Genomic DNA, 23,010 nt, shown 5'->3' with positions numbered 1-23,010 from the left:
CCCATTTTAAGGCTTATGCATTTGCTGTTCTTTGGTATATTGCACCCCCAGTTAGTCTCATGACTCACATTTCCTTCACGTGTCACCTTAACAAAAAATCCTTCTCAGGGCGCCTGGATGGCATAGTCAAGCGTCTGACTTTTGATTTCAGCTCAGGTCATGATCTCATGGTTCATGGGTTCCAGCCACAAGAGGTTTCTCTCTCGCTCTCTCTCCCCTTCTCCCTCTCTCCTGCCCCTCCCCCACTTATGTGCACGTTCTCTCTCTCAAAGCTAAAACATTTTTTTAATCCACCTGTCATAAAATAATAATATTTCTAATTACCAATATATCCAGTTCCTCAACCTTGGGTAAACTTATCCATAAAACTTATCCCTCCTTGGTATATGATACACTTTTTCATTATTCTGTCTTCACCCAAATTGTCGAACTCCATGGAGCAGGCATTTTTGTTTTGTTCACTGCTATTGCCTTCAATGAAGAAGGCACTCAATAAGTATTTGCTGACTGAACCTAATATTGGTTACTGCTCATCCTGTCTGATTTTTGTTTTACTTGTAGGTATGGAAATCTGAAAGTAAAATTGTGTTGAATTCATGTGAATTTTTTTTAAAAAGTCTTGTAACTCTCATAGTAGCTGAGAGGATTAGAAAAATTCTCTTGGGAATTTCTTACATAATGACAAATTCGTAGGAAATTACCTCTTAAGGAAAGAATCAGGTGGGAGATGGGAAGTAGTATAATCTTCATTTTTTGAGATAGCCAGCTTACCCAATTAAAGCAAAATTTCATAGACTTTAAAGTTTACAACCATTGGTTTGACCAGTAACCAATGTTATTTCTCATCTTTCTCCTTTTAGGACTTAATCCTGAACTTGAAAAGAATCTCATAAAACATGTATTTACCAATTTTCCGTTTTCTCACTCCAGTTTTTCCTATATTAGATCTTTTCTATTAGCTTAGGAATATGAGCAATCTCCTTTCATGGTAAAAACAACCACTGTTTCTTCAATGCTTTTATCCCACTTCTCTGCCTAGTTCCTCCATTCTCCTTTCTTACATGTTCATTCATTTCCTTTTGATTCTTTCTTAGAGTTTTCATGTTATCCACTTTTTCTATTAGAGTCCTCAGCATATTTTTTTAAGTTTATTTATTTATTTTGACAGAGAGAGAATCCCAAGCAGGCTCCACGCTGTCAGCATAGAGCTCGTTGTGGGGCTCAATCCCACAAACTGTGAGATCATTACCTGAGCCAAAATCAAGAGTTGGACCCTTAACCGAATGAGCTACCCAGGTGCCCCTAGAGCCAAAATCAAGAGTTGGACCCTTAACCGAATGAGCTACCCAGGTGCCCCTAGAGTCCTTAGCATATTAATCATAATTATTTTAAATTCCTATTCTTGACAATTCTGAAATCTCTGCCATATCTTAGTCTGGCTGTAATGCTTGCTTTGTTTTTTCAGACTGTTCTTTGTCCCTTTGATATGCTTTGTAATTTTTTGTTGAAAACGAACATGTTGCATCAGGTAATATGAACTGAGGAAAATAAGCCTTTAATGTGAGATTTTGTGTCTGTCTGACTGGAAATTGGGCTGTGTGGTGGGTTTTTGAGGCTTCAATTTCCTCTGGTGTCCTTGTTTTTGTCTCCTCTGTTTTTTAGGTTTCCCTAGAGACTCCTTCATAGAGTCTGAGCCTTGCATTTCTTTCCATTCCAGTCCCCTGTTACTGTACAGGTGACCTCTTGGTGTGGTGATGAGATATTGGGGGGAGAGGAAGTGTTCTATAATCCCATGATTAGTCTTAGTCTTTTCGTGGGCGTTTGTCCCTTCACTGTGACCTTCATAAGTGTTTCTCAGATTTTTTTTCCTTAGGTGGAACAAGAAGTCTAGAGGGTCTTGGAGTTGTGTATTTCCTTCCCCCCACATTGGTTAGGCTCTGATAAAATAGTTTTCCTTGAGGGCAGGCCTTTGTTAAGGAAAACTGAACATTCTGAGTATATTTTAGAATAGTTATGCCCTATCTCCCTGCTGAAATTATTAGGGAGTTTTTCTCTGATCATCCCAAGAGCCCAATGAGTCTCATGGTGGGCCTCCGTGTGAGGCTGGGCCCTCAGGAATTTTTACCTTTCAAATTAGTCTACACTCAGTCTCCAGCAATTAGTCAGTTATCCTTTAAGTTTTCCTACCATTTGCTGGCCCTAGTTGCAAAGTTTCTACTCTCAGTAAATTGTGATTCTCTGTTTTCTCCTGCCTGTCCAACTTTCAGGCCAGTGGTTTGCCTATAAACTACATGATGGATCTGAAAAACCTGTTGATTTTCAGTTTGCTAAGCTTTTTTCTTGTTATAAAAATAAGATTGATGACTTTTGTGGTCTTTACATGTTGGACCAGAACATCTATGTTCGCTTTTCAACCCTTGCAATCTGTTGTCTCCATTTCTGTACAGAAACTATTCAAAGGTCAATAATGAGTTATCTAAAGGTTTCAAAAGTCACCAAATTCAATGGGCTTTCTTAACTTCTACCTCTCTGCAGCATCTGACAGTATTGATCTTCCTCAATAAATTTAAGTTATCCCTGAACTTTACTGGTTCAAATATCTCTTTTCTGATTTCTTTTACTATCTCCAGTTTCTCCCCTTGGTTCTATTACCTTCTTTTTATGCCTTTAGGTTTTTATTTTGGGACTCAGTTCATTTCTTATCATCTCCATACAGAGATTCTCAAATCTGAATCTCCAGCTTTCACTTCTATTCCTTAAAATTCACTTTACTCTTGCATTTATAACTGCTACCAGACGGCTCCATCAAGATATCACTGATATCTAATATGAACATGTCTACAATTTAACTTCTTATTGTGTTTTAGAAGTGAAGAGTAATTTAGGGGCACCTGGGTGATTCAGTCGGTTAAGTATCTGACTTCAGCTTAGGTCATGATCTTGCAGTCTGTGATTTTGAGCCCTGCATCGGGCTCTGTGCTGACAGCTCAGAGCCTGGAGCCTGCTTCAGATTCTGTGTCTCCCTCTCTCTCTGCCCCTCCCCCGCTCACACTCTATCTCTCTGTGGCTCAAAAATAATAAATAAATACTAAAAAAAAAAGTGAAGACTAATTTAATCATCACCTTAACTCAATGAGATAGGTACTATTATTAACCTTAATTTACAAATAAACAGATTAATAGATGGATGAGTTTGAGCATTTAAACTGACCTTTGAGGGGCGCCTGGGTGGCTCAGTCAGTTGAGTGTCCGACTTCGGCTCAGGTCATGATCTCACGGTCCATGAGTTCGAGCCCCACGTCGGGCTCTGTGCTGACTGCTCAGAGCCTGGAGCCTGTTTCAGATTCTGTGTCTCCCTCTCTCTCTGACCCTCCCCCGTTCATGTTCTGTCTCTCTCTGTCTCAAAAATAAATAAACATTAAAAAAAAAATTTAAATTGACCTTTGAGTTTTAGTTTTCTTATTTGTAAAACATGACTATTAAATATCTTACAAGTTATTATAAGAATTGAACTAGAGAATATAGATGGAAGTTCTTTGAAATTTAAAATTTAAGTAGTATTGTTATTATCTGTTACCAATTCTGATCAGTTCTGTATCTGCTGTCTTTTAAGGGTGCCTGAGTTATGTTTTAATCAGGTATGTAAGACACTTTGACAGGGAAATAACTATTATGAGGGGAGAAATTTTTTTAAATACTCCTGGATCCCTAGAAACAGGATACATGGCATGCCATGCCACACAGGGGACCACATGGGAAAGCACAAGAGCCAGTCTGGAGGTAGAACAAGCAAGAAGAAATATGGGCATGAACCTTTATTGTGGTTTCTGTGGGAAGAACAGACAAAGCAGAATAAGCAGGTTTACAGTGAGCTCATTTAAATAATTTCAGAAGGCTCTGGTTATAGGGACTATCTCTAATTGTCTGATTCCTGTCCCAAGGGTGATTAGGGCAGGTGGATAGTGGCCCAGAGAATGAGATCTCCATGACAGCCTGATAAAGGTTGTTAAGGGTTTAGGCTCTGGATTGGTTGGTTTGTATAAGGGTGCTTATAAGTGAGCCCTTACTGTGTATAGGCATCCATTAGCCTTGGGAGGGGCATTCCCTCCAGGATGAACAAGTTCTTAGATGTCAAAGCATCAAAATGCAAAGATAAAAAGACATGCTTAATACATGGTATATGTTGTATTTGTTTTATTTCTACATCTGCCACCTGTGTTAAACCTTGATTACTTCTCGGGGCGCCTGGGTGGCGCAGTCGGTTAAGCGTCCGACTTCAGCCAGGTCACGATCTCGCGGTCCGTGAGTTCGAGCCCCGCGTCAGGCTCTGGGCTGATGGCTCGGAGCCTGGAGCCTGTTTCCGATTCTGTGTCTCCCTCTCTCTCTGCCCCTCCCCCGTTCATGCTCTGTCTCTCTCTGTCCCAAAAATAAAAAAAAATAAAAAAAAAAAAAAAACGTTGGAAAAAGAAAAACCTTGATTACTTCTCACTTGGACTATTCCCATAGCATCTTAACTAATGATCTTACTTCTAGTATGTGCTGCATAGAGCTAAATTTTTCTGAAGCATAGTTTAAGTCACTTTACTCTTATGCTTAAAAACCTTCGAAGACACTCTCTTGCTTGTGTAAAAAATTCCAGACTTAGCCTGGCTGTTTTACTTTTATAAAGGTTAACTTTGTTTTCCTTCATGTATTTAATTGAATCGTTTAAGGTTCCCTGTATATACCACATGCTTTTCTACCTTCATTGTTCACAAAGATTTTTCCTCAGGGTACATTTTTCATCTTGCTCCAATGCCTTTGTCCCCCTTCACCTCCACCCGCACCAAACACAAACACACATTTATATGCACACCCCAAATATGTCTTTGGAATCCCACTTAACAATTCAAGACCTAACTCAGATGTCACTCATAATTTCTCTGTTCAAACCTCTCAGCCAAAGTCATCTTAATACAACTCTCATTTCATCTTCTGTGTACTTTTGAGGCAAATACAATTTTGTACTTGATTATAATCATATACACGTTTTATTTCTTTTATTAGACTATAAGTTCCTTAGGGTCTATATCTGATTCATATTGTATCTTTGCCAGTGTTTAGCACAGGGCCTTATGTATAGCAAGTGTTCTATAAATAACTGGAATGAATGGAAGAAATTTATTTGGTTTAGGTTGGAATTACCATCATTTCAAGAATGAAATCCTGTCATTTGCAGCAACGTGGATAGAACTGGAGGGTATTATGCTAAGTGAAATAAGTCAGAGAAAGATACATATCATATGTTTTTACTCATGTGGAACTTGAGAAAGTTAACAGAAGACCATGGGAGAAGAGAAGGAGAAAAAAGTTACAGAAAGGGAGGGAGGCAAACCATGAGACTCTTAAATACAGAGAACAAACAGGGTTGATGGGGTGGGGGAGGAGGGCAGGAAAGGGGAAAATGGGTGATAGCTATTGATGAGGGCACTTGAGATGAGCACTGGGTGTTGTATGGTTGTATGTAAGCGATGAATCATGGGAATCTACCCCCAAAACCAAGAACACACCATGTACATTATATATTAGCCAACTTGACAATAAATTATATTAAAAAAAAATTACCATCATCCCATTAAACTAAGAAGGGGCTAAAACAGAAACTTTTTCACAAGCCACACCTACTTTTCTTTTTGTGGTTATTTCATAGATTTGTGTATATGTAGTATGTTTTTAATGTCATTTGCCTCTGTTTACATGGAAGTGATCATCAGGAGTTCTTTCTACAGATACCAATTGAATGCCTTACATTTTTCAGTTATTGCCCTACATAATGAAGTTACAGGAGTCAAAACAAACTAGGTCCCTGCTTCAGGAAACTCCAGAATGTGCAGCTGTACATGACCACTTGTATTATGACTCTATTTTCAGGTGTAGTGGCTTTCAAAGTGGTTACCTCTTCCCGAAATCTCAAAGTGGTTATCTTCTCTAATTTGCCTCTATTGAAATATCTATTTTCTAATGTAGTTAGAGACATACCACAGATTTTTTTAAGCGTTTATTTTTCAGAGAGAGAGAGAAAGTACGCATGTACGTGCAAGCAGGGGATGCATAGAGTGAGAGAGGGGGACAGAGGATCCAATGCAGGATCCTGCTGAAAGCAGAATGCCAGATGTGGGGCTTGAACTCACAAACCATGAGACCATGACCTGAGGTGAAGTTGGATCCTTAAACCAACTGAGCCACCCAGGTGCCCCATACCATAAATTTCTAACATAATTGGCTACAGGTACTTCTTTTAATTTCTTTCAAAAAGTGGTCTGTATTTTCTGACTGCCTGTCAGGCAGAGTGCTAATAGCTGGACCTGAAATTGTGGACATGATAAACATGGTTCCTTCCCATAAAACTTAGAATGTGGAGATTTGGGGGGTCACTGATAATGCTCTCATAAGATCCCAGTGACTACCTAATTGATAGATATAACATCATTCACTAATTCCTTTCTATTGGGGTCCTATGGGGAATAAAAGAGGAAAAACTGATTTATGAGTAAGTGTGATATCTCATTATGCATCTATTCAGTTTGAGATGTCTTATAGATATTTAGCTAGAGCCACCCAGTAGGCTGGTAAACATCTGAGTATGAAGATTGAATGTTTTGCGTTAGATATAATGATTTATTCAACAAATATTTATTAAGCAGCTACTGTGTGTTGAGTACTATTGTAGGCATTAGGGATATAGCAGGGAACAAAACAGACCCAAATTTAGAAAAAAAAAATGTTTTTTAATTTTTTATATGAAATTCATTGTCAAATTGGTTTCCATACAACACCGAGTGCTCATCCCAAAAGGTGCCCTCCTCAATGCCCATCATCCACTTTCCCCTCCCTCCCACCCCCCATCAACCCTCAGTTTAGTCTCAGTTTTTTAGAGTCTCTTATGGTTTGGCTCTCTCCCTGTCTAACTTTTTTTTTTCTTCCCTTCCCCCTCCCCCATGATCTTCTGTTAAGTTTCACAGGATCCACATAAGAGTGAAAACATATGGTATCTGTCTTTCTCTGTATGACTTATTTCACTTAGCATAACACTCTCCAGTTCCATCCACATTGCTACAAAAGGCCATATTTCATTCTTTCTCATTGCCAAGTAGTATTCCATTGTGTATATAAACCACAATTTATCCATTCATAGGCTCTTCCCATAATTTGGCTATTGTTGAAAGTGCTGCTATAAACATTGGGGTACAAGTGCCCCTATGCATCAGCACTCCTGTAGCCCTTGGGTAAATTCCTAGCAGTGTTATTGCTGGATCATAGGGTAGATCTATTTTTAACTTTTTGAGGAACCTCCACACTGTTTTCCAGAGTGGCTGCACCAATTTGCATTCCCACCAACAGTACAAGAGGGTTCCCGTTTCTCCACATCCTCGCCAGCATCTATAGTCTCCTGATTTGTTCATTTTGGCCACTCTGACTGGCGTGAGGTGGTATCTCGGTGTGGTTTTGATTTGTATTTCCCTGAAGAGGAGTGACGTTGAGCATCCTGTCAACGGATGCCTGTTGGCCATCCGGATGTCTTCTTTAGAGAAGTGTCTATTCATGTTTTCTGCCCATTTCTTCACTGGATTATTTGTTTTTCGGGTGTGGAGTTTGGTGAGCTCTTTATAGATTTTGGATACTAGCCCTTTGTCTGATATGTCATTTGCAAATATCTTTTCCCATTCCGTTGGTTGCCTTTTAGTTTTGTTGATTGTTTGCTGTGCAGAAGCTTTTTATCTTCATGAGGTCCCAATAGTTCATTTTTGCTTTTAATTCCCTTGCCTTTGGAGATGTGTCAAGTAAAAAATTGCTGCGGCTGAGGTCAGAGAGGTTTTCTCCTGCTTTCTCCTCTAGGGTTTTGATGGTTTTCTGTCTCACATTCAGGTCCTTTATCCATTTTGAGTTTATTTTTGTGAATGGTGTAAGAAAGTGGTCTAGTTTCACTCTTCTGCATGTTGCTGCCCAGTTCTTCCAGCACCATTTGTTAAAGAGACCGTCTTTTTTCCATTGGATATTCTTTCCTGCTTTGTCAAAGATTACTTGGCCATACTTTTGTGGGTCCAATTCTGGAGTCTCTATTCTATTCCATTGGTCTATGTGTCTGTTTCTGTGCCAATACCATGCCCATGCTGTCTTGATGATTACAGCTTTGTAGTAGAGGCTAAAGTCTGGGATTGTGATGCCTCCCACTTTGGTCTTCTTCAATATTACTTTGGCTATTCGGGGTCTCTTGTGGTTCCCTACAAATTTTAGGATTGCTTGTTCTAGCTTTGAGAAGAATGCTGGTGCCATTTTTAATTTTTTTTTTAAAAATCTTTATTTATTTTTGAGAGAGAGAGAGAGACAGAGCACAAGCAGAGGAGGAACACGGAGAGGGAGACACAGAATCTGAAGCAGGCTCCAGGCTCTGAGCTGTCAGCACAGAGCCCAACACGGGGCTTGAACTCATGAACTGTGAGATCATGACCTGAGTCAAAGTCAGATGCTTAGCCAACTGAGCCACCCAGGTGCCCCTGAACAAACCCAAATTTTGACCCCCATGGAACTTAAGTTCTATGGAGTGGGGAGACAGCTAATTCATAAGATACATAAGTAAAAGATGCATTATGTTGTATAAGTCCTATGGAGAAAAATAAAGCAAGGGGATATGAAATATTTAAGAGGAGGAGTATTTGACATTTTAGATAGAGGAGCCAGGGAAGGTCACACTAAGAAGGTGATTTTAAGTAAAGACCTTCAAAGAAAGGATGCTAAACATGATTATTTATTGGGAAAAGCATTTCAGGTAAAGAGGATAGCAAGGACAAAGGCTCTGACAAGGAAATACACCTGCCAATATCAAGGATGCCATTGTGACTAGAGTAAAGTATATAAGGGAGAGAATATTGAACATAAAGTCAGAGACCTAACTGGATGCATGTAGGACTTTTTAGGTCATAGTGAGGACTTAGGCTTTTACTCTGAATGAGATGGTAAATAAATGGAGGGTTTTAAGCAGAGCAGTGACATGATCTAATTTGTGTTTTAAGGGATCACTCTGGTTGCCATGTGGCGAATGGACTTCAAGGGACTGATGTTAAGCAAGAAGATGAGTTAGAAGGCTACTGCAACAATCCAAGAGAGATAGGATAGTTATTTGTACTAGGATGGTGGCAACAAGGAAGATATCAAAATGGTTGGATTTGGGATATATTTTGAAGTTTTTTCACCAGAGCAACTGAAAGAATCACATTATCTTTGACAAAAAGGGAGGGAGACTGCAAGAGAAGTAGGTTTGTTGGACAGGGTGAGGGCGAGATTGTCAGAAGCTCAATTTTGGACATGCTAATTTTGAGTCTGAGATGTCAAGTAAGGAGATGGGTATATAGGTCTAGGGTTCAGAGGATATAGGTACAGTTAGAGATATATATTTGGGAGTCATTATCATATAGATGGTTTATAAATCATGCATTGGATGAGTTCACCTAGGCTATGAGTATAGACAGAAATAGGAAGAGCCCAAGGATGAACACTGCAGAAAAAGTAGAAGGAAAACCGGATAAAGAAAGTGTCCTGCAATCCAAGTTAAAAAAAAAAAAAAAAGTCAAAGAACAAAGAAGGAGCAGTGTAAATTCTGCTGGAAAGTAAGATGAGAAGAACATTGGCATTAATATTGTGGAAGTGACTGGACCTCGGAAAGCGTTCTTTTGGTGGAATGATAAGGGCTAAAACCTGACTGGATCAGGTTCAAGAGAGTATAAATGGAGGGATATTAGAAACAAAAAGTATAGGGGTGCCTGGGTGGGTCAGTCAGTTGAGTTTCCCACTCTTGATCTCAGCTTGGGACATGGTCCCAGGGTTGTGGGATCAAGCCCTGCATCAGGCTCTGCACAGAGTGTGGAGGCTGCTTACGATTCTCTCTCCTTCTGCCCCTCTCCCCTACTCACACGTGCTCTGTGTCTCTCTCTCTCAAATAAATGAATATGTTAATTAATTAATTACTTTATTAAAAAAAGAGAAACAATAAGTACAAATTGTTCTTTCAAAGGAGTTGCTATAATTAAAGGAAAGATGAATGAATGGTAACTGGAGAGGTAGATGGAATCAAGAGAAATTTTTTAAGATAAGAAAAGAATAGCATGTTTACATGCTGAAAGGAATAATCCAATAGAATGAGAAAAGTTTATGATGCATGAGAGAATTACTAGAGCAATGTCCTTGAATAGGCAGGAAGAAATGGAATTTAGTACAGGAGTAGAGAAATTGACCTAAGCTGGAATCATAGGTAATTTGTCCAGAGTAGGAAGAGAAAAATAGGGAATGTAGACATAGATATAGACAGGTGCATAGTTGTGACCGTGGCAATATTTGAAAGTTACCTGATTAGCTCATTTTTCTCATTTAATAAGCTGAAAGTAAAAATGGGAGAGGAAATGTTGATATTCAAGGAGAGAGAAGTATGAAATAGTGACCTCAGAAGGTGTACTAAAAAGTGAACCAAAAAAAAGATGCAGTATGATTGCTGGCACATTAAGGGCACACTTTATTTTTTTTTTTCCATCTGGAAGTACTTTATTTTTTTTTATTTTATTGTTTTTAATTTACACCCAAATTAGTTAGCATATAGTGGAACAATGATTTCAGGAGTAGATTCCTTAATGCTCCTTACCCATTTAGCCCATCCCCCCTCCCACAACCCCTCCAGTAACCCTCTGTTTGTTCTCCGTGTTTAAGAGTCTCTTATATTTTGTCCCCCTCCCTGTTTTTCTGTTATTTTTGTTTCCCTTCCCTTATGTTCATCTGTCTTGTCTCTTAAAGTCCTCGTATAAGTGAAGTCATATGATACTTGTCTTTCTCTGGCTAATTTTACTTAGCATAATACCCTCCAGTTCCATCCACATAGTTGCAAATGGCAAGATTTCATTCTTTTTAATCGCCAAGTAATACTCCATATATATATACCACATCTCTATCCATTCATCCATCGATGGACATTTGGGCTCTTTCCATACTTTGGCTATTGTTGATAGTGCTGCTATAAACATGGGGGTGCATGTGTCCCTTCGAAACAGCACAACTGTATCCCTTGGATAAATGCGTTGTAGTATAATTGCTGGGTCGTAGGGTAGTTCTATTTTTAGTTTTTTGAGGAACTGCCATACTGTTTTCCAGAGTGGCTACACCAGCTTGCATTCCCACCAACAATGCAAAAGAGACCCTCTTTCTCTGCATCCTTGCCAACATCTGTTGTTGCCTGAGTTGTTAATGTTAGCCATTCTGACAGGTGTGAGGTGATATCTCATTGTGGTTTTTATTTGTATTTCCCTGATGAGTGATATTGAGCATTTATTCACATGTCAGTTGGCCATCTGTATGTCTTCTTTGGAGAAGTGTCTATTCATGTCTTTTGCCCATTTCTTCATTCAATTATTTGTTTTTTGGGTGTTGAGTTTGATAAGTTCTTTATAGATTTTGGATACTAACTCTTTATCTGATATGTCGTTTGCAAATATCTTCTCCCATTCTGCCGGTTGCCTTTTAGTTTTGCTGATTGTTTCCTTCGCTGTGCAGAAGATTTTATTTTGATGAGGTCCCAGTAGTTCACTTTTGCTTTTGTTTCCCTTGCCTCTGGAGATGTGTTGAGTAAGAAGTTGCTGCGGCTAGGGATGCAGGGCTGGTTCAACATTCGCAAATCAATCAACGTGATACATCACATTAATAAAAGAAAAGATAACCATATGATCCTGTCAATCGATGCAGAAAAGGCCTTTGACAAAATTCAGCACCCTTTCTTAATAAAAACCCTTGAGAAAGTCGGGATAGAAGGAACATACTTAAAGATCATAAAAGCCATTTATGAAAAGCCCACAGCTAACATCATCCTCAATGGGGAAAAACTGAGAGCTTTTTCCCTGAGATCAGGAACATGACAGGGATGCCCACTCTCACCACTGTTGTTTAACATAGTGCTGGAAGTTCTAGCATCAGCAATCAGACAACAAAAGGAAATCAAAGGCATCCAAATTGGCAAAGATGAAGTCAAACTTTCGCTTTTTGCAGATGACATGATATTATACATGGAAAATCCGATAGACTCCACCACAAGTCTGCTAGAACTGATACATGAATTCAGCAAAGTTGCAGGATACAAAATCAATGTACAGAAATCAGTTGCATTCTTATACACTAACAATGAAGCAACAGAAAGACAAATAAAGAAACTGATCCCATTCACAATTGCACCAAGAAGCATAAAATACCTAGGAATAAATCTAACCAAAGATGTAAAAGATCTGTATGCTGAAAACTATAGAAAGCTTATGAAGGAAATTGAAGAAGATATAAAGAAATGGAAAGACATTCCCTGCTCATGGATTGGAAGAATAAATATTGTCAAAATGTCAATACTACCCAAAGCTATCTACACATTCAATGCAATCCCAATCAAAATAGCACCAGCATTCTTCTCGAAACTAGAACAAGCAATTCTAAAATTCATATGGAACCACAAAAGGCCCTGAATAGCCAAAGTAATTTTGAAGAAGAAGACCAAAGCAGGAGGCATCACAATCCCAGACTTTAGCCTCTACTACAAAGCTGTAATCATCAAGACAGCATGGTATTGGCACAAAAACAGACCCATAGACCAATGGAATAGAATAGAAACCCCCCCCCCAAAAAAAAAGAATAGAAACCCCAGAACTAGACCCACAAACGTATGGCCAACTAATCTTTGACAAAGCAGGAAAGAATATCCAATGGAAAAAAGACAGTCTCTTTAACAAATGGTGCTGGGAGAACTGGACAGCAACATGCAGAAGGTTGAAACTAGACCACTTTCTCACACCATTCACAAAAATAAACTCAAAATGGATAAAGGACCTGAATGTGAGACAGGAAACCATCAAAACCCTATAGGAGAAAGCAGGAAAAGACCTCTCTGACCTCCGCCGTAGCAATCTCTTCCTCGACATATCCCCAAAGGCAAGGGAATTAAAAGCAAAAATGAATTACTGGGACCTTATGAAGATAAAAAGCTTCTGCACAGCAAAGGAAACAACCAACAAAACTAAAAGGCAACCAATGGAATGGGAAAAGATATTTGCAAATGACATATCGGACAAAGGGCTAGTATCCAAAATCTATAAAGAGCTCACCAAACTCCACACCCGAAAAACAAATAACCCAGTGAAGAAATGGGGAGAAAACATGAATAGACACTTCTCTAAAGAAGACATCCAGGGGCGCCTGGGTGGCGCAGTTGGTTAAGCATCCGACTTCAGCCAGGTCACGATCTCGCGGTCTGTGAGTTCGAGCCCCGCGTCAGGCTCTGGGCTGATGGCTCAGAGCCTGGAGCCTGTTTCCGATTCTGTGCCTCCCTCTCTCTCTGCCCCTCCCCCGTTCATGCTCTGTGTCTCTCTGTCCCAAAAATAAATAAACGTTGAAAAAAAAAATTTAAAAAAAAAAGAAGACATCCAGATGGCCAACAGGCACATGAAAAGATGCTCAACGTCGCTCCTTATCAGGGAAATACAAATCAAAACCACACTGAGATACCACCTCACGCCAGTCAGAGTGGCCAAAATGAACAAATCAGGAGACTATAGATGCTGGCGAGGATGTGGAGAAACGGGAACCCTCTTGCACTGTTAGTGGGAATGCAAATTGGTGCAGCCACTCTGGAAAACAGTGTGGAGGTTCCTCAGAAAATTAAAAATAGACCTACCCTATGACCCAGCAATAGCACTGCTAGGAATTTACCCAAGGGATACAGGAGTACTGATGCATAGGGGCACTTGTACCCCAATGTTTATACCAGCACTCTCAACAATAGCCAAATTGTGGAAAGAGCCTAAATGTCCATCAACTGATGAATGGATAAAGAAATTATGGTTTATATACACAATGGAGTACTACATGGCAATGAGAAAAAACGAAATATGGCCCTTTGTAGCAACGTGGATGGAACTGGAGAGTGTGATGCTAAGTGAAATAAGCCATACAGAGAAAGACAGATACCATATGGTTTCACTCTTATGTGGATCCTGAGAAACTTAACAGAAACCCATGGAGGAGGGGGAGGAAAAAAAAAAAAAAAGAGGTTAGAGTGGGAGAGAGCCAAAGCATAAGATACTCTTAAAAACTGAGACTAAACTGAGGGTTGATGGGGGGTGGGAGGGAGGGGAGGGTGGGTGATGGGTATTGAGGAAGGCACCTTTTGGGATGAGCACTGGGTGTTGTATGGAAACCAATTTGACAATAAATTTCATATATTGAAAAAAAACAATAAAAATAAAGTACTTTCAAAAGAAAAAAAAAAAGTTACTGCGGCTGAGATTAAAGAGGTTTTTGCCTGCTTTCTCCTCGAGGATTTTGATGGTTCCCTGTCTTACATTTAGGTCTTTCATCCATTTTGAGTTTATTTTTGTGTGTGGCGTAAGAAAGTGGTCCAGATTCATTCTTCTGCATGTTGCTGTCCAGTTTTCTCAGCACCACTTGCTGAAGAGACTGTCTTTATTCTGTTGGATATTCTTTCCTGATTTGTCAAAGATTAGTCGGCCATACGTTTGTGGGTCCATTTCTGGGTTCTCTATTCTGTTCCATTGATCTGAGTGTCTGTTCTTGTGCCAGTACCATACTGTCTTGATGATTACAGCTTTGTAGTATAGCTTGAAGTCCAGGATTGTGATGCCTCCTGCTTTGGTTTTCTTTTTCAAGATTGCTTTGGGTATTCTGGGTCTTTTCTGGTTCCATACAAATTTTAGGATTATTTGTTCTAGCTCTGTGAAGAATTCTGGTGTTATTTTGATAGGGATTGCATTGAATATGTAGCTTGCTTTGGGTAGTATTGACATTTTAACAATATTTGTTCTTCCTATCCAGGATCATGTAATCTTTTTCCATTTTTTTGTGTCTTCTTCAATTTCTTTCATAAGTTTTCTATAGTTTTCAGTGTATAGATTTTTCACTTCTTTCATTAGATTTATTCCTAGGTATTTTATGGTTTTTTGTGCAACTGTAAATGGGATCAACTCCTTGATTTCTCTTTCCGTTGTTTCATTGTTGGTGAATAAAATGCACCGATTTCTGTGCATTGATTTTATATCTGGCAACTTTGCTGAATTCATGATTCAGTTCTAGCAGTTTTTTGGTGGAATCTTTTGGGTTTTCCAAATAGAGTATCATGTCATCTGCGAAGAGTGAAAGTTTGACCTCCTCCTGGCGGATTTGGATGCCTTTTATTTCTTTGTGTTGTCTGATTGCAGAGGTTAAGACTTCCAATACTATGTTGAATAACAGTGGTGAGAGTGGACATCCCTGTCTTGTTCCTGACCTTAGGGGGAAAGCTCTGTTTTTCCCCATTGAGGATGATATTAACGGTGGGTTTTTCATATATGACTTTTACAATCTTGAGGTATGATCCTTCTATCCCTACTTTCTTGAAGGTTTTTATCAAGAAAGCATGCTGTATTTTGTCAAATACTTTCTCTGCATCTATTGAGAGGATCATATGGTTCTTGTCCTTTCTTCTATTGATGTGATGAATCATGTTAATTGTTTTGTGGATATTGAGCTAGCCCTGCATCCCAGGTATAAATCCCACTTGGTCGTGGTGAATAATTTTTTTAATGTATTGTTGGATTGGTTGGCTAATATCTTATTGAGGATTTTTGCATCCATGTTTGTCAGGGAAATTGGTCTATAGTTCTTTTTTTTAGTGGGGTCTCTGTCTGGTTTTGGAATCGAGGTAATCCTGGCCTTGAAAGAGTTTGGAAGTTTTCCTTCCATTTCTATTTTTTGGAACAGCTTCAAGAGAATAGGTGTTAACTCTTCCTTAAATGTTTGGTAGAATTCCCCTGGAAAGCCATCTGGCCCTGGACTCTTGGTTTTTGGGAGATTTTTAATTACTAATTCAATTTCTTTACTGGTTATGGGTCTGTTCAAATTTTCTATTTCTTCCTTTTTCAGTTTTGGTAATGTCTATGTTTCTAGGAATTTGTCAATTTCTTTCAGATTGCCAATTTTATTGGCATATAATTGCTCATAATATTCTCTTATTATTGTTTTTATTTCTGTGTTGGTTGTGATCTCTCCTCTTTCATTCTTGATTTTATTTATTTGGGTCCTTTCCTTTTTCTTTTTGATCAAACTGGCTAGTGGTTTAGCTATTTTTAATTCTTTCAAAGAACCAGCTTCTGGTTTCATTGATCTGTTCTACTGGGTTTTTTGTGTTTGTTTCGAAAGCATTAATTTCTGCTCTAATCTTTATTATTTCCTGTCTTCTGCTGGTTTTGGGTTTTATTTGCTGTTCTTTTTCCAGCTCTTTAAGGCGTAAGGTTAGGTTGTGTATCTGAGAGCTTTCTTTCTTCTTTAGGAAGCCCTGGATTGCTATGTACTTTCCTCTTATGACTGTCTTTGCTGCGTCCCAGAGGTTTTGGGTTATGGTGTTATCATTTTCATTGGCTTCCATATACTTTTTAATTTTAAGGACACACTTTAAAGCAAAAATCCATAAAGTGAGACCTGGCATCATGGTTGGATGTTTTTTCTCCAGCTTCTTTTAGCTGTACAGGTTGAATTAAAACATAGTGTATTAAAGAAAATTACAGGTATAGTAAGGTCAACAGATCAGGAAGTGATTGCCATTGAAAAAAATAGTTTATTACTCATAGTTTCCAAGAGGAGAGGGCAGGCAATGCTACAGGGGGCTACATCGGGAAGCAGTGTGGTTAGCCACCAGGCAGAGGGAAAGGGAGAAACTGTGGGCCCATCTCTATTGTGCTTTTGGTGGGAAGGTAGAGGTGAGACATGGTGAACAGGCTTAAGCTGGACTAGTTTTAATCATTTCAGTGGGATCTGGAACCTAGGGACCATCCCAAGTTGTCTGGTACCTGGCTATAGGGTGATTAGGGAAGATATACAGTGGCCTATAGTGTGAGAGCCTGATAAGAGAGATGGTTGGGGATAGACTAGTTCACATTGGAAAATTGTAACCCTGGGAGGGAAAGGAGTGACAAGGAGTCGGGAAACCAAGGCACAGTAACTTGAGCCTATCAGTTTGTCCAGAACAAGACATATTGGGCCTATACATTTATGGCAAATGATAAAACATCAGGTTTACCCGAAGCTAGAAACATGGTTGATACACAGGTGCAAGGCTCAACATAAGAAGATGATTGGAATGGATCATAGTTTTGGTTTTGCCAGCAAATACAGTGAATTTAAAAAAGGAAAAGGAAAAGGAAGATGAGAATGTAAGTAAAGATTATAATACAGGCATACCTCATTTTATTGCACTTCACTGTATGGCACTTTGTTGATACTGTGTACTTTACAGATTGAAGGTTTCTGGCAACCCTGTATTGAGCTTGTCTTATTGGCGCCATTTGTCAAACAATATTTGCTCACTTTTTGGCACTGTGTCACATTTCAGTAATTCTTACAATATTTCAAACTTTTTTATTATTGTGTTTCTTATCATGACCTGTATCCATGATTATTACTCACTGAAAGCTCAGATGATAGTTAACATTTTTTAGCAATAAAGTATTTTTTTTAATTTTTCAATGTTTATTTTTTTTTGAGAGAGAGCGAGAGACAGAGTGCAAGCAGGGTAGGGGCAAAGAGAGAGGGAGACACAGAATCTGAAGCAGGCTCCAAGCTCTGAGCTGTCAGCACAGAGCCTGACGTGGGGCTCGAACTCACAAACCATGAGGTCATGACAAGAGCCGAAGTCAGAAGCTTAAATGACTGAGCCACCCAGGCACCCCTGCAATAAAGTATTTTTTAATTAAGATATGTACGGGGCGCCTGGGTGGCGCAGTCGGTTGGGCGTCCGACTTCAGCCAGGTCACGATCTTGCGGTCCGTGAGTTCGAGCCCCGTGTCGGGCTCTGGGCTGATGGCTCAGAGCCTGGAGCCTGTTTCCGATTCTGTGTCTCCCTCTCTCTCTGCCCCTCCCCCGTTCATGCTCTGTCTCTCTCTGTCCCAAAAATGAATAAACGTTGAAAAAAAAAATTTAATAAAAAAATTAAGATATGTACGTTGTGTTCTTAGACATAATGGTATTGCACATTTAATAGGCTATAGTGTAAACATAACTTTTATATGCACTAGGAAACCAAAAAAATTCATTTTACTCACTTTATTGTGATACTTGCTTTATTGTGGTAGCCTGGAACTGAACCTGCAATATCTCCGAGGTATGTCAATAATTAACTATGGCTTATATTTATTAACTGTAAGCTCAGGAGAGAAGAGATTGCATGAGAGGGATGGGGAAGGGAGTAAACATGGTAGATAGAATCAAGGACTCTAAGGTGACAATGGAGTTGAAGGGAGTTGAGTAAAGTTGTTTGAATTTGGGTATTCAGAGGGTGTATAAGCTGGAAAAAAAGGACGTGATAGTTGACCTTGCCCTTAGCAATGGGATGACCATGTATGACCATTGGAATAAATAGCTGACATAGCAAGGAGGGCTAGATCATGTATGTGAGAAGGCTTCAAGTTATTAAGAGGCCATAACATTAAAAGGATTACCTTCATGGATATTGAAATACTTAAGAATTATGCCAGAAGTAATATTTGAGAGAGAGTCAGTAATTTAGGATATAAAATCTTCAGGGGATGGAAGAAAGGAGGTAGTAGTGGTAATGATAGACTTCCATAAGGAAGTGGAATAGAAGTAGTCATTGAAACTATGGATGTTGGTAAATTTACTCAGGGATAGTGTGTGTGTGTGTGTGTGTGTGTGTGTGTGTGTGTGTGTGTGTGTGGAGAGAGAGAGAGAGAGAACAAACTAATAACTGGGGTTTGAGCTTAAGTGTAATCTTTAAAAGAGGAAACTAATAAAGGAGAAATAAAATGGGAGGACTAGCTTTTGTAAGGATAGGGCAAAAGGTCAAAGAGAAAGAAAATCCAAGTTGAATATAATGGTAAAAGAGTTATTCAATTAGTGAGTTGTAGATTCTGGATTAAATAGAGAGAGATGAGAAACCTAAAAGGTACAAATTAGTCCAAAATGGAAGGGTCAGGTGGTTAGAGGTCCCAAGGAGGTTGAAAAATAAGAGACAGTGATGTCCCAGAAGAGGGAAGAGTTAACTGTCAGATGCTACAAAGATAAGTACTGAAAAGAGTCCCTTGGATTTGACAAGTTGAAGCACTAGGGGATCGTAATGAAAGTAATCTCTATGCGGTAGGCGAGGAGAGGTGGAACTAGATTGCAGTGAATTTTGGAGCCAATAAGGAATAAGGAAGTAGACAGTATTATTTACTAATATTTGAAGAGTTAGACTATGAAAGGAAGCGTAGATAAAGTAACAGAGGAAGACACAGCTAAAGGAAGGATTTTTTAGTTGGGGGGATGAATGGAGGATAATTATATGTTCAAGGGGAAAAGAGGACATAATATGTAGTGGATAAGGGATTATTGATGTACAGTAGTCCCTGAGAAAGTAGTAACAGACAGATTTCAGAGCACAAGAAGAAAGATTAGCCTTAGATAAGAATGGCAACTCTTTTACTAAAACAAGAAAGAAAGAAAGATGCGTTTAGGTGAGTTTGTAGGATATGGAAGAATATAAGACAATGGAGAAATAATTTAAGGAGCTTTTAACCAGATTGTTTGTTCTTATTTTCTTAGAGATGTTGAAGATAAAGTCATTTAGACATTGAAGGAGGGAGGATAGAGTAAAATACTTTAAGACAATATAAATTTGAAATATTGCATGAATTCATTGCAGGAATTCATTTATTTAAAAAATACTTCTTTAGAGACCATGATATCCTGAGTACTGTCGTGGGTTCTAGGAATATAACAATTAACAAGACAAAGATCTTACCCTGAAGATGCTAACATTCTAGTAAGGGAGTGGACAACAACAAAGTGGCAAGTAGTAATAAATGCTATGAAGAAAAATAAAATATGAAAAGTGGATTGATGATTGTCATTTAAAAATATTTCATTCTTGTCTGATCTTTTATGATATGAAAAGTAAAATTATTGTTTAAAATGTTTTCTTTGGAAACCTATTTCCTTTTTATAATCTGAGGGAAGATCATCTTTGTTTTATAGAAGAAATCTGTAGTACAGAGTACTAGAACAAAGGAATGATAAGGTAGGTTTTTGTGTTAAGGAATTTGCAGAGCATAGAAAAGTGAAATCATATCTTTTTTTTTTTCTCCAGGATACATTTTGATTTTATCTTCTCTTCTTATTAAAAATTATTATGTAATTGTTCAGGCAGAAACACAATATTCTTCCCAGGTTTTACTCCTCATGCTTCATTCTGCCTATGCAGCTGCCCTATACACTCACTTATGCTTCCTATGTGCCAGAGACTTCCTAACTATAATATACAAATCAATCCATTTAATCCTCATAATAATCTGTGAATAAGGTACTGTTAATATCCCCATATTACAGATAAGGAAACAGACCAGAAAAATCACTGTAGACTTTGGATCAGACTACCTAGATTCAGATTTCAACTCTCATAGGAATAGTTCCCTTTAAGTCTCTCTGATTTTACATAAAATGATATTTATAACAACCTCTTAAGGATTATGAGAAAAAAAAGTGATACAATGCATGTAAACATTCTAGAACTATGCTTATACATATTGAACTCTCAAGTAGCTATTATTCTTTCTTGTACCTATGTTCAGATTGTTTCCATGTTTCTTCAACGTTTACTTATTTTTTGGGACAGAGAGAGACAGAGCATGAACGGGGGAGGGGCAGAGAGAGAGGGAGACACAGAATCCGAAACAGGCTCCAGGCTCTGAGCCGTCAGCCCAGAGCCCGACGCGGGGCTCGAACTCATGGACCGCGAGATCGTGACCTGGCTGAAGTCGGACGCTTAACCGACTGCGCCACCCAGGCGCCCCTGTTTCCATGTTTCTAAATGAAAGTCTGATTTTTATTGTTGGTTAATTTTCCTTCAATCATGAATCCTTCATGTTATGTTATCTTTTCTTGATATAGGAGCACTGGCCCACAGCCAAAGAAGTCTATTAGCTTTATCAGCACAGTAAAAGGGACCCAAACAAAAGGATATAGTGGTGCAAACCAAAGCAGAATGGCTCTGTCAAAAACCTTGACAATTGCACCTGAGATAAAAGCAGAAAAAATGAGTATTTCTACCCCAAGGACAGTCATACAGGTAATATTCTTTAGAATTCTGAGTTTATTTGAAAATGGCATCATAAAAAACTTGACTGAAATGTTAAAAGTAGAAAATATCCTGCTTTGAAGTAATGAACTCACTTCTAATATTGATACATTGATTTTGTTAGAGTCTTTGCCACATGACATATCTTACAGTGTAACATTGGCTGTTGGCTTCTATAATTCATTACTGGTAATAGAAACATTAGGGTGGAGTGAGGAAAGTCTACTCATGACCTTAAGAACTAGTTGATTATGGTGTTAATAATAGCTAACCTAGCTATAATATAGGTAGTAAAGCTAACATCCATTCTTCTTGGTAATGTACTCTAGCAAATATAAATTATCACAAATTGGTTATCTCATTAGAAAATGTTTAATTAAAAGTGCTTGGGTGGCTTAGTTGGTTAAGCCTAAGACTTCAGCTCAGGTCATGATCTCATGGTTCATAAGTTTGAGCCCCATGTCAGGCTCTGTGCTGACAGCTCAGGGCCTGGAGCCTCCTTTGGATCCTGGATCCTCCCTCTCTGCCCCTTCCCTGCTCATGCCCTGGCTCTCTCTCTCTCTCTCTCTCTCTCTGTTTCTCGCCCTCAAAAATGAATAAATGTTAAAAAAAAAATAAGAAAACATTTAACTAAGAATTGAATTTTTAAAACTTTTTTTTTAATTTTTTTTTCAACGTTTTTTATTTATTTTTGTGACAGAGAGAGACAGAACATGAACGGGGGAGGGGCAGAGAGAGAGGGAGACACAGAATCGGAAACAGGCTCCAGGCTCTGAGCCATCAGCCCAGAGCCTGACGCGGGGCTCGAACTCCCGGACCGCGAGATCGTGACCTGGTTGAAGTCGGATGCTTAACCCACTGCGCCACCCAGGCGCCCCGAATTTTTAAAACTTTTAATCAAAGTATAATATATATACAGAAAAGTATGTAATATATAAATCTGAATGGGCTAGACAATGACTTTTTTAGATATGACCGAAAAAACACAGTCCATTAAAGATAAAATTGGTAAATTGGACTCTATTAAAATTAAAGCTTCTGATCTTTGAAAGAATGCTAAAAGGATGGAAAAAGAAACCATACAGTGGGAAAAAATATTTATAAAGCAAACATCTGATAAAGTACTTATAACCAAAATATATAAACAATTCTCAAAACAATATTAAGACAACTTCATATTTAAAATGAACAAAACATTTGAGCAAATACTTCAACAAAGTACATATACAGATAGCAAATGAGCACATCAAATGACAATCTGCATTAGTCATTAGGAAATGCAGATTGAAACTATGAGATACTGTTGTACACCTATTAGAATAGCTAAAATTAAAAGACTGATCATACCGAATGTGGGCAAGTATGTGGAGGAACAATTCTCATACACTGCTAGTAGGAATGAAAAATGAAAAACCATTTGGCACTTTATTCAATGCTAAATATATACCTACTATATCATCCAGCCATTCCACATCTAGGTATCTACTCAAGAGAAAAGAAAGTATCAGTTTATATGAAAACTATACACAAATGTTTATAGCAGCTTTGCTTATAATAGCCACACAATGGAAATAAGCTTATATAATTTTAACAAATGGGTACTATATTATCTCAGGCTGTCATAACAAAGTATTATAGACTGGATGGCTTATAAACAAAGAAATTTATGTCTCACAGTTCTGGGGCTGGAAGCCCAAGATTAGAACGCCAGCATGGTTGGGTTCTAGTGAGGACCTTCTTCCAGGTTGCAGACTGCTAAATTTTCAAGTTATCCTCAGTATATTCTCAGTGTATTTACATGGTGGAAAGTGATTTAGCTAGTTCTGGCCTCTTTTCAG

General features: G+C 38.5%; 1 protein-coding gene across 4 annotated transcripts in view; it reads left to right on the top strand.

Moving 5' to 3' along the window:
* Nucleotides 1-23,010, top strand: part of DNAI4 (dynein axonemal intermediate chain 4) — an 86,032-nt gene that overhangs the window by 1,591 nt on the left and 61,431 nt on the right. Inside the window, exons 2-3 of one of the 4 annotated variants that reach the window (XM_086717231.1) lie at nt 17,129-17,255; nt 20,986-21,163. In XM_086717231.1, coding sequence (XP_086573357.1) covers nt 17,248-17,255; nt 20,986-21,163 — 186 coding nt within the window. In that variant the 5' untranslated portion in view covers nt 17,129-17,247. Of the gene's footprint in view, nt 1-17,128; nt 17,256-20,078; nt 20,117-20,985; nt 21,164-23,010 lie in introns of those variants that run through there. The other 3 variants (XM_086717232.1, XM_086717233.1, XM_086717230.1) reach the window with 3 other exon arrangements.

Source organism: Puma concolor, chromosome C1 (assembly GCF_028749965.1).
Source record: "Puma concolor isolate L17-30 chromosome C1, mPumCon1.1.hap2, whole genome shotgun sequence".
Lineage (NCBI taxonomy): Eukaryota > Metazoa > Chordata > Mammalia > Carnivora > Felidae > Puma > Puma concolor.
This window is presented reverse-complemented; position numbering and strand designations above follow the sequence as displayed.